Raw genomic sequence first — 15,979 nt, forward strand, 5'->3', positions numbered from 1 at the left:
ATTCACATGTGTGTGTAAAATACTGGTAGCATCAGTCCTAGGTACCCTATTCACAAACCCATGCCTGTGTTTGGGGGTGGAGGGGTGGATAAACAACTAACTATTGCAAACAACATGGACACCCAGGAGTGTATAGAAAACTCCACACGTGTTTGGCTCTACACACACACCACAGGTAAGGTCTAGCAACAATTAGGAGTCTGCAAACCCTAAATCAATCATAGGGCCACACGTCAGGACATGCAGAGCTTGGTATGCAACATATACTTCCAGTAAGGCATGACTTACATCAGACACAGAGTTGCAAGAACATGATTAGCATGCACAGCTAGGCCATTACTCTCAAGTTCCAAATACATGTATCACTACATGTAGAAGTACATGCTGCTAGGAAGTTCTACCTACAGTTTAATAAGTACCTTGGTAAATAGGGAAGCAGAAGTCTGCTGGAAAGCAATTTGCTGTACCAGTCTGGGAGAATTGTGGGTCTGACAGGCTGACTAAATATGAGCTGACTTCCAGTGCGACTCTTGTTGATACAAGTGTCATCCACATGATTCACCCCAGTACTCACTGTGGTGCCTACAGGAATGATCTACAATCCCTAGATAATACAATAGGATATGCATTGGTAAACTCAAAACATTTGAGAAACTGAAATCCCACTAATGGAACAAGACAAATGATTGGCTAACGCATCACACCTTGCTATGCGTTCAACACACAGGAGTCCATCACACATAACCAGCAAACACAACACATAACCCACATATCAACACTTACTGGAGTGGTCGGGGTCCTCAAATCTAGCCACCTCTCCCACAGTGTAGGGTGCCGGTCCACCTGTAAGGCATGGAAAGAACAAATGTGCTCAGAATCTGTGCACTGACCAACAATTCCAAAGACAAAAACAATGTGTAAGCTGAATGAGGAAATGACAGCCATTCTGACATGATGATACTGCATCTGATATATCACGTCCAACATGTACATAGCATGGGTCTCCTGTGACAGTTACACACATATCTGCACACATGCAGTGGCCCTAACTATCATGTGGTGGCAAACATGCCCCGTCATTAGAGACCAGAAAAAAATATGGAGTGTAATCGTCTCATCACGTGCATCCAAGAGAGACATCAAAAGCCTGGTTACTTGAGGACTGCATTACCAGTCAAATAGGCTATGTGGCCATGGCACAGTTCATACACATAGGTACAATGCACAGAGGGGCAGGGACTTTTGTAGGCCCTCCTGTTGTTACAGTTTCTTCATTTGATGTGGCCCTGCAATGGTGATTTGCACCAACCATGGAGATGTGAAGCCATGTGCATACCTTTGGACTGCCATCCCTAATTGAACTGTGGCACAACTCACTCCAAATACCAGTCTAAGATGTTAGCTGAGGGCACCTTACACCTTTTCACAATGTTTTCAAATACCGATCTGACATGTGTCCAAAAAGATGAAGGACCACAATAATCCCTAACATTCATAGAACTTCCATGAACGCTTTCCTCCCACATTCACCAGACTCACATGAGACATATGTCTGGGCCACTTTGCTATCATCAATTGACGTGAAGCCAGCACTCATTTTCTGCATCATGTAGTGATTCTAAAGTCAGTCTAGCTATTGCGTCAACCAAGTAAGCCAATATGTTAGTACATCTTTACTTCTCTGGCAAATGTGGCCTATATAGACATGATTGGCTCCTATTTTGTTTGGTTATCTGACATGAAGGCAGCACCAATTTACTTAACGGAAAAGTATCCTATAAGTTTGCAGAGCACGTGCTACCTGACAGCTAGCAATTGTGATCCTTCCCATAGTGCATCAATTACCCTGTAGGTTTCGCCAGCATTACACACAGTCAGCAAGTTAGCTGGCAGATATTGTCCAGATCACCTGATGTCACTACAGAGCATTTATTCGTGCACATTTACATGATTAGTACTCACCAACAGGGCCACCAATCATGATTCCCAGGTGGTCCAAGAGATCCTGCTCCCTGGTGATGAGGTCAGCCCACCGGTGCTTCAGCTGGTGGTCACTCCTCTGGCTGGCATACACACGCTGCAGGTGATGCAGCACCTTTCCCCACTGGATTCTGCGTGCCTCAGTGTGATACCCCTGTATCACCCTGCCTCGATCATCAGTGGCAAGAAATGGCACACAAGCCATATGAAGCCCCCCAACTCCTCTTCACCCATCCTGCCAAGACGTGGCCTACCAGACATTGTATAAATGAGAAGGGGAATAGGGGTTAAAGAAATAGAAAGGGAAAAAGGGGGAAAGTAGGGGTACAAAAACAGAAGAAAGGTAAACTTAACCACTAAAAGAGCCCAACTATCCCCAAACTAGCACTACACACAACAGACTCCCACAAACAACAAAAACACTAGAAATCTGGACAAATGTACACAAAACACTGTAGGACACTATACACCAACAATATTTATTTCACAAATTGATAATAGAGACAGCACACAGGACACAAAAGCACAAAATCAATGGACACCACTCTCAACACAGCCACACAGTCTAGAAGATTCACAGACTGCAAAGTGAAAGTGAAAGTACACATACTGTACATGTTCTGTAAACAGGATATCCTGTTACATCACTTCCTGAATAAAATGTCCACCGTTTTTCGCGTTATGCGTCATATTTTTTTCACACATACAGTTTGTGCGTCATATTTTTCGACGCACAAGAGTGAAAATTAGCCCGCATCCAAATAATAGTAAATAGTCTGTGCAATTATTTGGATGCAGCTTAATTTTCACTCCTGTGCGTCCAAAAAAATGACACAAATTATGTATTGGTGGAAAGAAAATGACGCATAACGCCCGCAAAGTCAAAATTTCAGTGCATGAACTGGTTTGGGGGATTTTTTCTGTTTTTATGTTATGTTACATTTGGGACACATCAGAGATAGGCTGATGGCATCCACCATGGTGTTGATGGTGTATGTTCACATGTGTGACATCATACTGCAGCGGACCATGACCCGCTACTTCCTTCACAGTATTTTGACGGTTGGCTGACGCACTAGATGGCCATATGTGTTGCCTACATATATGTATTGCACAAATTGGCCATGTTTGGCATTAGGAGAGGATAGCTATGTGACGCACATATGTACAATACCTCAATGCCTATGGCTCAATGTTTGTGCTGTGGCAACTAATGTATTTGTTGACCAAGTGTGCGTGCATCACCTGATGCATTATTGCACATATGCTTGTATGAATGTGAAGTCCATGTGTCCAAACCTTAGATTCAAGTCATTGTGGAACTGAGAGAGGACATGTGTTAGTCATACATGTAGCAACATCCGTTATGTGCACTTCCAAGATTTAGGGTAACGTAGACACCACATATGACAAAGCATGCACCAGATAGATAGCAGACGCTTGTTCATGTCAATGGTCCACATTTTCAACATCCTATGTCCTAGATTTTTGGTAACAGCTTCCTAGGCACTTGTTGGTGAATCCCACAGTGAGTCATACACATGCATTGAGGAAGTGGGTACCATGTAGTTTGCCCAGACAGCCAAAGGTGAACCACAAATGTATGATGATGCCACAGTTGAGGTCATATAACTGAGCCACAACTCTCAAGTGGCTGTGGTGGACCAGCAGACGAGGCAGCACATGTCCACATATTTCCAGTGATCAATTGCACAGAGGTGTCTTGTTCATGTGTGTGGTCCAGTCTTGAGCCTGTATATTTTTTGGGGTGTCATTTTTCACAGTTAGGTCCACGACTCATCATGAGTCAGTGGCAGCTACTCCTGTATCTACTGAGTATCCTTTGTTGATCAATGTGAGTAAAGTGGATGTGGACATAAGAACCTACATGGGGATGGTCCACCCTGTCACTGAAGACATGTAATGAGACAGTCAACAGGGCAACCTTGGTGTGCTGAGTGAGATAATGTCTCAGGTGTCATGTTCCGGCAGGTGTCATTACAACATTTGTACACAGGTTAGCCTCTGTAATTCCCACTGCATCTGGGAACATCATAGCCTCTGTGCTGATTATTCTCGCAGCTATTCACCACACACGGCCCATCAATATGTTGTGAGCAATGTAATTCTGTGTGTGAACTGTCGGGGTCCTGACATGTGTGGATTTTTCATGGACATTATCAGAGGTTGCTGGTTCTGCTGAAGGCCCCGAACCCAATCCCTGCATACGGCCCTGGGACACTGTCACACTTTGTCATTCATGCATAAAGGAGACCCAGACAAGGGATGGGCCATGAATCTTGGTTTTCACAGAGGATTTAACTCATATGGTACAGTTAAAAGGCAGATGATGCTATACAATGTATTTGGGCATGCATTGAAGAAGCACATGCCCAAATACCCTCTTAGGAATGAGAGGTTTGCTAACACAAGTGTGGTACATATGTAGCCACATGGATACTTTAGGGTGACGCACAGACAGATGCCAGTCAGGCTGACAGGATGCAGGGTGAATCAGGATCCAGCAATTTAACAAGTTACATAATCAGTGGTCTGACTAAGACTGTTTGGAGGATGAACTAGACAGTTGACATGTCAAACTGTGTATGTCCTGTGTTTTTGAAGGTGACAAATGAACCCAAGGGCTGTGTTACACGGCTTAATTAGTATAAATGCTTAACGGTGTATTTGACAAAATGGCAACTCCTATGTTGTTCCAGGCATCAGCAGGGGCAGTGCTTGTTGAAATGGGTGGTGTGCATGGAGGTGATCACAGGTGTGGGCTGCATCTGTTTCTCACAAGTCCTGTAGGTGAGATTTGCATTCTAATGGCCAACAGACATTTTCACATGGGAAGCAATCTACAGGTGCTAACAGGGCTTGAAAACTAGAAGCCTGTGTATTAATTGACCTGACGTCCATGCAGTCAGTTGTTCTACGAGAATGGTATACCATAGGAAAGGGTGTAGCACACTGGATTGCTATTGACAAGCTGTGTGTGTAGAGGAGGGAATATCAGGGTACACATCTTACTATTCCAGGGATCTCTTTAGACAGGTGGGTTGCGACCAGGTGCATTGGTGTGTCAGGAGTTAGGAAATGGGCGGACATGTGCATGGAATGTCATGTGCGCAATGCTGCTCATATGTGTGGCACTTGTGCTGTCTATGTACTGCTTCTATGGAACTCTGGTCACAGATAGTCCTTGCAAATATTGGATGCAGTTGGACTTACTTCTGTCAAGGGTCTGGTCATACATTCCTCTTACTGATGCAAAGCACATCCACTGCCTCTTGTATGAGGCTTTTTTTCCCCAAATTGAGTGATGGTGTCTTAGTTGTGAGCCATATGCTGCAATGAACCATGATTTCAACATGTATGTGTGAAATAGGTGTGGTCCTCTGCTATTGCCCTTTAAAGGTGAAATGTACAGGATATATGTCATTTCCTGTGTGTGTGTATGTGACCATTGTGTGATACGCATCACATTTGCTCTGGGATTTTCAGTGTCCTAATCGGTATATCAGCAATGCTCCATGAGGCAACACTCTTATTCTGATAGTTAGAGATGAAGGTGTGCAAAAATGAATAGCCAAACTATGATATGGTATTTATTATAGGTGTTTATTTAAATTAGTTCATAAAGTGTTGATGGTGATTATATTTAAAAGAAATTGTTCACAATATTTTGCCGCCTACATAAACCAGCGGCCGTATTCTGTTGTTCCCCCTCATGTTGCAGGCCACCATTCTCCTCTTCCTCCTCTTCAGGCATGTGTGGCTCGGGTTCCAGGTGGGGAATGTTCCTTTTTATGCAAATGTTGTGCAGAATAGCACATGTTAGGATGATCTTACAGACCATTTCTGGGGAATATAGGAGGCTACCACCAGTGATGTCGAGGCATCAGAACCTTGACTTGAGGATGCCGAAGGTCCTCTCGACTATGGTGCGTGTCCTCCTATGTGCGTCATTGTAGGCACGCTCTGCTGCAGTACTCGGGTTGCCAATAGGTGTCATTATCCATGGCTGGATGCCATACCCCTGATCAGCTGCAAGAGAAAATGAATGGGATCATGTTGATGTAGCTAGCCCTATTGTAATCACCTTGCATGGCAGTAGCTGTCTTGTGTTGTCTGTGACTCTTTTGTGTTATTATGTCGCATCCTAAGCTTGTAGGATTTACCATCCGCATTGTGTTGTTTCCTTGGCTGAACGAGTGTTTGGCTGCTAACCGGTTGTCAGCAGTATGTTTTGGGATTTGCAGTACAGTGTGCCCTCCCGAGCATTGTGACTTGTGAAACAGGTGTCCCTGTGGCTTCACTGGGGGTGAGATGATAGTTCCATACACAGGTAAACATTGACAGTGTTGTTAACACGTTCATATCAATGTACCCTGGACATCGGATACCTTTAGACTTATGCAATGGATTAATGTAAACATCATTGAGACACTTACAATTTGCAAGGTGACATTTAGGCAACCCACTCAAACGATGTGATCATTGACATCTTAACATTAGACTGTACAGTAATTTCAGATGTGTGACAGGTTCAATGGTGACCTAAGAAACATGGCTAGCGATGTCACAACCTCAGTGTGTTCCTGTCGACATGTTGCTGTTGTGGTACTTATAATTAGTGGTGGGCATTATCTGTACCCGTTGGTGTGGTTACAATCATGTGTATGTATTTTCGTGTATTAAAAGTCATGATTCAACAGTGAATAGGCATTATGAACGGACATCATGGTAAAAGCGGTGGTCAGTGTACTTATAATGAGTGGTGGACATTATCTGTTCCCACTGGTGTGGTTACAATCATCTATATGTATTTTCATGCATAAGAATTCATGATTCAAAAATGGATAAGCATTATGAGTGGACATCATGATAACAGGGTGGTCAGTGTACTTATAATTAGCTGTGGGCATTATCTGTACCCATTGGTGTGATTACAATCATCTGTCTGTATTTTCATGCATAACAATTAATGATTCAAAAATGGAACTGTGTAGTTACACCCAAGGTCACCCTGTGCCAACTTTTATAAGATATATCATGGGGTGAATCTGAATGTTGATTCTCAAGATAATGTTTAGTCATGCAGGTGGCACTTTTTCTGCATCAGATCGTACTTCGATGTTCACAGTTGCTTAGCCGGATTTTTTGGATTGTACTCTCTATTTATCTTTTGTTAAAGGGACATGTGGTTATATATATATATATATCACGTTTTCAGTGTTAAGGTTAGTATGTTGCTTGAGAATCCAGGAACTGTCTGTGCCAATATCTATCTCTTTCAGATGTTTAGTGAAGGGGCAGGCCGAGCAGTTACCACAAGGGAAGTGTCACACGCCTAGGGATAGGCCCCGTAGAGTTCTAGCCGCTTTGGTGTCATTAGTGTCATGAAAGGGCTCAGTGTGTACCAGCTTGTCCCTGAGACTGACATAATGGGCCAGATGTAGGAAGCCTTTTGCATGTCGCAAACTGCGAAAAACGCAGTTTGTGGCATGCAAAAGGCCTAACGCGATGCACAACCTCAAATTGCGAGTCGGTAGCGACTCACAATTTGAGGCTGCGACTCGCAAATAGGAAGGGGTGTTCCCTTCCTATTTGCGACTGCATCGCCATGCTGAGTTGCTTTGTGACCGCGAATACGGTCGCAAACCAACTCGCAGTTACCACCCACTTGAAGTGGTAACTCATTCGCAAAAGGGAAGGGGTCCCCGTGGGACCCCTTCCCCTTTGTGAATGCCGAGAAAAATGTTTTTTCAGAGTAGGCAGCGGTCTTCAACAGGCCACCCTCCCTGTGAATGCATGGACTCGCTATGGGGTTGCAAAATGCGACCCACCTCATTAATATTCATGAGGTGGGTCTTTGCAACCCCATAGCGAGTCGCAGAAGGTGTCTGAGACACCTTTCTGCATACAATTTTGCGAGTTGCAATTTGCGAGTCGATATGACTCGCAATTTGCAAGTCGCAAAATTTTACTTACCTACATCTGGCCCAATATGTTTAAAAGAAAATAAAGAGAGTGGCCAGTTACTTCCCCTTTTTTTCAATTTGTCCCAGTGTTTGGAGATTACCTTTTTAACCTTGTTGGACACAGGCGTAAACACCCTATTCTTTGGGATGTGTTTCTAGAAGGGCCTTGCTGTTATTATTATGAACTTTTTTTTGGTTCATGGGATCACTCTTGATGGGTATCTGCGTGCCACCAATTTTTCAGCCAGTCTGCCTGTTCATTGTAAGTAATTATATCAGAGCAGTTACACCTGATGCACAAAAACTGGCCAAAATCTAGATTTTCCCTCAGGGATCTAGGATGGTGTTTGTCAAAATTAAATTATCTACTTTTGTTAGTAGGTTTTCATGCACCATAGAGTTACTGTGTCATCTACAATATTAATGGTAGGATCCAGGAAAATAATGGTGTTTCTATCAATTGTGTTAGTAAATCGTAAGAACGGATCCTGGGCATTGACCCAGGTAGAGAACTCTGTAGCCAATGCCATATCACCTCTCCATACTTTTTGAACATCACCAATGAACCAACGCCATAGTCTGTTATTTGCTAGGGATGGGCTGGTATTACAGTATAGATGGGTACACTCCACTTTTTCTGACCACTACAAACAAGAAACGGGATCGAGCACACAACTGTTGGACTTATCATGGTCCTGGTACAAACCTAGATTCATTACCAAGGTGTACCGTCAAATATATATTGATATATCCACACATGTGATAAGCAACTTCTACACCGAATATTACAAGACGACCATATTGTAACACAGATCAAATAACTTACAGTCTTTAATGAGCCTTGAAAAAGTCGTTTTCACAACGAAACACATGTCGGCTGTATATACATGGATTGGTACAACGTTTGCTGTTTTCATTGAATACCCAAGAAGAATAAAGGACTTACATTTGGAATGCTTGGATGTGCCGTGGTTCTTTCAACTTAATACACTCCAAATGATGGACATACATGTAAGCTAGGCGTGGAACAAAAGTGCTCCCCATAGAAGTGCCCTTGATTTGATGATATAGTGTGTTTTTACATTGTTAAAAAATTTCGCTCAGGGCTAACCTAGTACAGTCGAGTACGAACTCTATGGGTGTAATGTTATCTATGTCTGATTCCTTACGCATATTCTAAATGACACAGAGAGTTTGTGCCTATGGTATAGAGATATTTAAAGCCTCTATATCCATTGTCATTAATAGGTCCAGTTCCGAATCAAAGCTCAAAGTTCTTAGGAGGCCGAGCACAACTTTGTTGTATTTCAGATATGAAGGCACCTTCTTCACCAGTGGTCTTAAGAACCAGTCACAGAATCGTGAACGCAGTTCCAGAATGGACATGATTCAAGACATACTAAGGCATCCCTGTGGGGGAAAACTGTTTTTGTGTACTTAGGGCAGGCTGTAAAATAATGCCATTCGAGGTTCCCTTGGTGTCGAGAAAAGTGCCTCTTTGGCAGTGATCCATCCCATATTTAGGGCTTCCTCCACCATTATCTTTCTGGTTCTGGAGAGGTGGGGTAGGGTTTTCCTTCAAGATCTTATAGCTCCTCTCATTAAATAACAACCATCTGCATTCTTTGTCATACATTTCAACAGGGACAATAACTGCTGCTCCCCCCTTATCTGGTGGTCTTTATCACAAAATCTCATCTTAGCTCAAGTTCTTTAAGGGCTCTTCTCTCATTTTTAGATACGTTTACAAAAAAGTTACTGATTTGTATAAGTTCCACCTCACGAATAAATATCTACTCAAAAGTTTGTATTGGTTCCAAGGTAGTTTGCGTGGGGGGGTGGAAAGGTGGATTGGGGGTAACCTTAATCAAAATGTACAGTTTGTTCTTTCAAAGGACTAATAACTGGCAGAGAGCCTGGATCCAGTTGTCTAAAGAGCTAAGATCTGGGAGGGTGTGAATCAAAACATTGTAATGTAAAGTAAACACACAAGAGGCGCCTTTAAAAAGCATAAGTGGCTCCTGACAAGGTTAGGCTTGTGGGAGGTACTGCCTATCACAGTAACATATTCATCACCAACAAGTTGGACGAGGTAGGGGCTCATTGGAAGATCTCTTGAATGTGGCTTTCAGACTTTCTTATCGGCTGCATGCTCAGTAGCGTTCCACAGCATTCTGGGATTGGTGGGAAACCCATCTCTCCCTCATGGATTAAAATGCATGAAGTATGTGCCTAGCCAACGCTGTGATCTTCTGTTCAATCTTATGCCCTGCCAGGGCTTCTGGTGATTTATAGCTGGGTGACTGAAGCACAGGGACATAAGTAAGAAGTGATTTAGGGGAACTTCATAGAACTGTAAGACCGTAATAGGCATGAAGTTCTCTACAGCCCATCCCTTTGAAGTTGAGAAATTTCAAATTAACACACCTTTCACTACCTTCTTACACAGAGAGAAATAGGGCAAAGAGTGCATGAGGCTATCGGTGACAATAAGACTCAACTATAGAAAGAAATGATGTAAAGATATCCCTTTGGTTTTGCAGAGGAAGCCCCTACCAGGACCAGGTTATCCTGTAGGGCTGAGGAGCTGTGCCCCTCTGAACTTCCTATACATTTATAGCAAAAAATAAGAAATAGATGGATTTATTCAGAAATGCAATCGTATCTCTAAACAAGTCAAAGCATTTAAGTCTGAGCTGTCTGTCCCAGGCTGCATGGCCTGCATCGCCTTGAAGCAAGAGACAGAAGCCAGGCAGTAAATCAACTTTCTACACTGTGGCTCATGACGCAGGGCTGACTGCTCTAAAGCCCTTCATATCCATTGTGGTCTATGGCAGTATCTGCTATTGGCCAGTGACGCTTTTAGCATAATGGTTTCGAGCTTCAGAGTCTTTATCCCTGCTTGAGGGCAGCCATCTGTCATCCACAGGCATGATCCCACTCTTTTCCCACTCATCACGCAAAAGAAGTGGATGCAAGCAGGTGTGATTTAGTGTCTTGGCTTTGGTAAGTGTTATAATGCCAATCATCTGTTATTTTTATTGTTTTGAGGCGCCTTGTCATGCTAACCTTCCCCACTGTGACAGCCCAGGCCCTAGTTGCAGATCACTGTCTCCTTTAGAAGTGGAGCTGCTGTATTTGTTCCCTCACGAAATTGAATCAACTGATGATTGGGGTTCTTGTTCCCTCGTGAAACTGATCTAAATATCAGATTCAAGCGCAAAGGGAGAAATATGTACTTACAGTAAAGGCACTTATCTGCTGCATGGTTGTAAAACTGGCCCGATCGGCATGCCCTTCACATTAATGCCAAAAATATAGTTTGATATGCAAACAATGAATGTAAAAAGCGATTTAGGTCCTCTATTATTTCACATGTTTTAATAATGTTGCATTCATCAAGAGAGTTAACTGTTTCATCATGCGGTATTTCTGTATTTTTTCATGCATTGTATTACTGTTGCATAGTGCACACTTTGACTCATGCCAGGTGTTTATGAGGGGGTTTGGTTGAGAGCGCTGGTGCTGAGGCTAAAGGTAAAGCAAAGTGCCTGTCAGTGTGTTGGCACCTCTGCAGAGCACACAGGATAATGGTCATGTATTCCAGTTACTATTGAAATTCAGTGTAAGTGTGTGTGAAGAGGGTACACAGACATCAAAATATTTAGAAGGCAAAAGGAAATAAAGTGCTTAAATGTGAATGAGTGCTTAATATGCTTGAGGTGGTAAAATGAGGGAGATGCGAGAAAGTGCAATCAGGCGAGAGTGAAATGAGGGTGCTGAAGAGGAGAGAGGAGGTTGAAAATGTGCAGATGGCTGAGGTGAAGAGAAAAAGGGCAAACATATCGAACATAAAGCTCACATAACTGAAGTCCCTACTCCTTTCGCAGGCCTCAATATTATTTAATTTGCTGTACCAAATGTCAGAATTGAAACATTTCCAATGTTAAATATTTATAACTAATCATTGTTGTTAGTCATTTATCATTTATAACAACCACTGACAAAGCCAACATTACAGACAGGTTTTAGGTGTATGTCAGTTGTTGTGTTATATTTCTGGATGCAATAACGTCTCAGAGAGAAACTAAAATACATGGCAGGTTTCCAGGAATCACAGACATTTATTTTGCATGTTCCCTTTTAGAGAACCCCCACTTTTTTCAGCCCACTCAAAGACCTTTCTGCACATATTTCTGTATGACTGATAGCAGCCAACAGCTGTTGGTGCTTCCTGGTGCCTGTTAGAGCATTTTCCTCCAATGTTGATGCTGCATGCAGTGCAAGACACTGGGTAAGCACAGAGTTTAAAGGGCCCGAAGTTGTTCCAGTGTGCAATCCGTAAATTAAAGTCAAGGGTGAACATATAAATGCCGTAAGATATGGGGCAGTTTTTAATGTGTTTAACATTTCAAGACTATACATTCCTACTGCTTTATAACCCTTGATTTCTCACTAAATGTATTTCTTTTCAAATGCACAATTTGTCAATCTCTTTTAAAAAATTTCTTGGGAGGAGGACCCACCCTAGACCCCATATTTGTCCATTGAGCTTGCTCGCTCCACTCGCTAGATAAAAGAAATACCCAACACTTTATTCCCCACCACTTTCAAATGTCACCAGCCCCCACTGGTCACTACTTTTTTAAAGATGAGTGTGCTAAAATACAGTCTTACAATTTAAGTTCTAGAAGGAAAGAGAATTCCCAGTTCAAAAATAAAACTGAAATATGTTTAATTATGGGAAATATTAGTAATGTTCCTTATTTGATGTGCGAAAAGTGTGTTGGATTTGAAAATGATGTGTACATATAGAAATAAAAATCATAAAGGATAACATGCAAAAAAGAAAATCTAGAAAACTGAATTGCTTTGTCACAATTTACTGTGATACTAGTTGAATTATTCTTCCTTTAAGGGGACACTGTTAAGGGTGCCCACTGAAAACATCCCACTGCTGCTCAAAATTATTTGGAATTTTAAAGAAAAAACCCTGTACGCTGTTCTAAGAGATTGCAACGATAGAGGTGTCACATGCAAATAGTGTAATATAAGGAAGTGTCAGGAACCTCCATGGCTGAGCCACCTTTTGGTGATAGCCAGTGAATGGAGGCCAGTATGCATACCAGTACCATTCCTCTTAGTGAGAAGCTGTAACTGCTGTTTTTATCCAGGGACTAACTCCAGCAGTGAGTTCCAGCACGTGCTGGGGAGAGAGAAGCTGTTCTACCGCGTGCAGTACAACGGTGAGCACGAGCACGTTTTCTACGTAGAGGGTCTCGCTTTTCCGGATGCTGGCTTCTCCGGACTGGTGTCCATCAGCGTCACTCTGCTGGAAGTCTCAGAGGAGGTAATTTCTAAACTTTCTAAGCTTACGAGAGTGCTATGGGGTCTAGAGACTGGAGGGGTAACACACTTCCTGCAGAGATGTGTACATAGCTGCTAGCCACGATTTCTATTCCTAGGAGCGACTCAGCAAATTCCTTTTCGGTTGATAGGAGATATAAAAAATAAGTTGAGTAGTCATTCTAAAAGCAAGTAACATATCGTGTTATAACGAGTAGCCATGAGGTGGGGTGTCGAGGAATGAACGCTTATATGTAAGGATCCCTGAGAAGAGGTATGACGCCTGCGTCGGAGTATGCAGCCTAATGCAAGTGTACGAGTCATATGGGCTACACTCCTAAATTCGAACTACTTTTACCGAGAGAGTAACTGAAATTAAGACAGCATATTTATGTAACACTATATATATATATATATACAGGGAGTGCAGAATTATTAGGCAAGTTGTATTTTTGAGGATTAATTTTATTATTGAACAACAACCATGTTCTCAATGAACTCAAAAAACTCATTAATATCAAAGCTGAATATTTTTGGAAGTAGTTTTTAGTTTGTTTTTAGTTTTAGCTATGTTAGGGGGATATCTGTGTGTGCAGGTGACTATTACTGTGCATAATTATTAGGCAACTTAACAAAAAAATATATATACCCATTTCAATTATTTATTATTACCATTGAAACCAATATAACATCTCAACATTTACAAATATACATTTCTGACATTCAAAAACAAAACAAAAACAAATCAGTGACCAATATAGCCACCTTTCTTTGCAAGGACACTCAAAAGCCTGCCATCCATGGATTCTGTCAGTGTTTTGATCTGTTCACCATCAACATTGCGTGCAGCAGCAACCACAGCCTCCCAGACACTGTTCAGAGAGGTGTACTGTTTTCCCTCCTTGTAAATCTCACATTTGATGATGGACCACAGGTTCTCAATGGGGTTCAGATCAGGTGAACAAGGAGGCCATGTCATTAGATTTCCTTCTTTTATACCCTTTCTTGCCAGCCACGCTGTGGAGTACTTGGACGCGTGTGATGGAGCATTGTCCTGCATGAAAATCATGTTTTTCTTGAAGGATGCAGACTTCTTCCTGTACCACTGCTTGAAGAAGGTGTCTTCCAGGAACTGGCAGTAGGACTGGGAGTTGAGCTTGACTCCATCCTCAACCCGAAAAGGCCCCACAAGCTCATCTTTGATGATACCAGCCCAAACCAGTACTCCACCTCCACCTTGCTGGCGTCTGAGTCGGACTGGAGCTCTCTGCCCTTTACCAATCCAGCCACGGGCCCATCCATCTGGCCCATCAAGACTCACTCTCATTTCATCAGTCCATAAAACCTTAGAAAAATCAGTCTTGAGATATTTCTTGGCCCAGTCTTGACGTTTCAGCTTGTGTGTCTTGTTCAGTGGTGGTCGTCTTTCAGCCTTTCTTACCTTGGCCATGTCTCTGAGTATTGCACACCTTGTGCTTTTGGGCACTCCAGTGATGTTGCAGCTCTGAAATATGGCCAAACTGGTGGCAAGTGGCATCGTGGCAGCTGCACGCTTGACTTTTCTCAGTTCATGGGCAGTTATTTTGCGCCTTGGTTTTTCCACACGCTTCTTGCGACCCTGTTGACTATTTTGAATGAAACGCTTGATTGTTCGATGATCACGCTTCAGAAGCTTTGCAATTTTAAGAGTGATGCACCCCTCTGCGAGATATCGCACTATTTTTGACTTTTCTGAGCCTGTCAAGTCCTTCTTTTGACCCATTTTGCCAAAGGAAAGGAAGTTGCCTAATAATTATGCACACCTGATATAGGGTGTTGATGTCATTAGACCACACCCCTTCTCATTACAGAGATGCACATCACCTAATATGCTTAATTGGTAGTAGGCTTTCGAGCCTATACAGCTTGGAGTAAGACAACATGCATAAAGAGGATGATGTGGTCAAAATACTCATTTGCCTAATAATTCTGAACTCCCTGTATATATATATATATTACCCATGCCCAACAGCCACTTTGTACAGGTGCGTGCTTAGACTATTCAATCCCCTACATTTTAAAAAGTGAAAATCGAAATTTTGAAGTCGACAAAGCAGCATGGACGTGAATTCCCAGAATAGCTGCAAAGGAAGTGACATCGTGTAACCTTTGCCATCTGGTGATGTTGCGGTTGAATGTGATTGTATTTTGCTGTAATGTCTACAAGTTAAATCTGATAAAAGAATATTGAGAGAAAACGTGAGGAAAACTCTAAAACTCCCTTAACAGCCTTTCGTCTCCACCAGTTTAACCTTTCCTTAATTGACAGTAGTCTTTTGGGATGCTGTGGTAGGCTGTGAAGTGTATTCTGACTGTTTTCTCTAGTATATATTCTGACCTCAGTTGTCAATTAGGTTAATCCTTAGTGTGTCCTTTTGGTTATCTCTTGTTACGTATATGTACATCATGGTCACGAGTCACGAAGTTTTACACAATTTTTAAACGTAGGGTAAAGTATCCAGAACAGGAGTACCAGACACCACAGCATTTAAGGGGTTTATTAACCATGTTTTTTGAATCCTGTAATTAGCTTCACCTTGTTCAGATCTTGAATCAACATTCTATGTTGGAGTTAACTGTTCATGCGCTCTTAAGCATAGTGACTTATCTACACGTAGCAATTTACC

At 42.3% G+C, this 15,979-nt stretch overlaps 1 protein-coding gene across 1 annotated transcript in view; it reads left to right on the plus strand.

Moving 5' to 3' along the window:
• Positions 1 to 15,979, plus strand: part of LOC138300898 (protein-arginine deiminase type-3-like) — a 624,978-nt gene that overhangs the window by 302,188 nt on the left and 306,811 nt on the right. The window contains exon 7 of the mRNA XM_069240758.1: positions 13,142 to 13,317. Within this exon, the coding sequence (XP_069096859.1) occupies positions 13,142 to 13,317 (176 nt within the window). The remainder of the gene's footprint in view (positions 1 to 13,141; positions 13,318 to 15,979) is intronic.

The sequence above is a fragment of the Pleurodeles waltl genome, chromosome 6 (genome assembly GCF_031143425.1).
Source record: "Pleurodeles waltl isolate 20211129_DDA chromosome 6, aPleWal1.hap1.20221129, whole genome shotgun sequence".
In the NCBI taxonomy this organism is placed as follows: Eukaryota; Metazoa; Chordata; class Amphibia; order Caudata; family Salamandridae; genus Pleurodeles; species Pleurodeles waltl.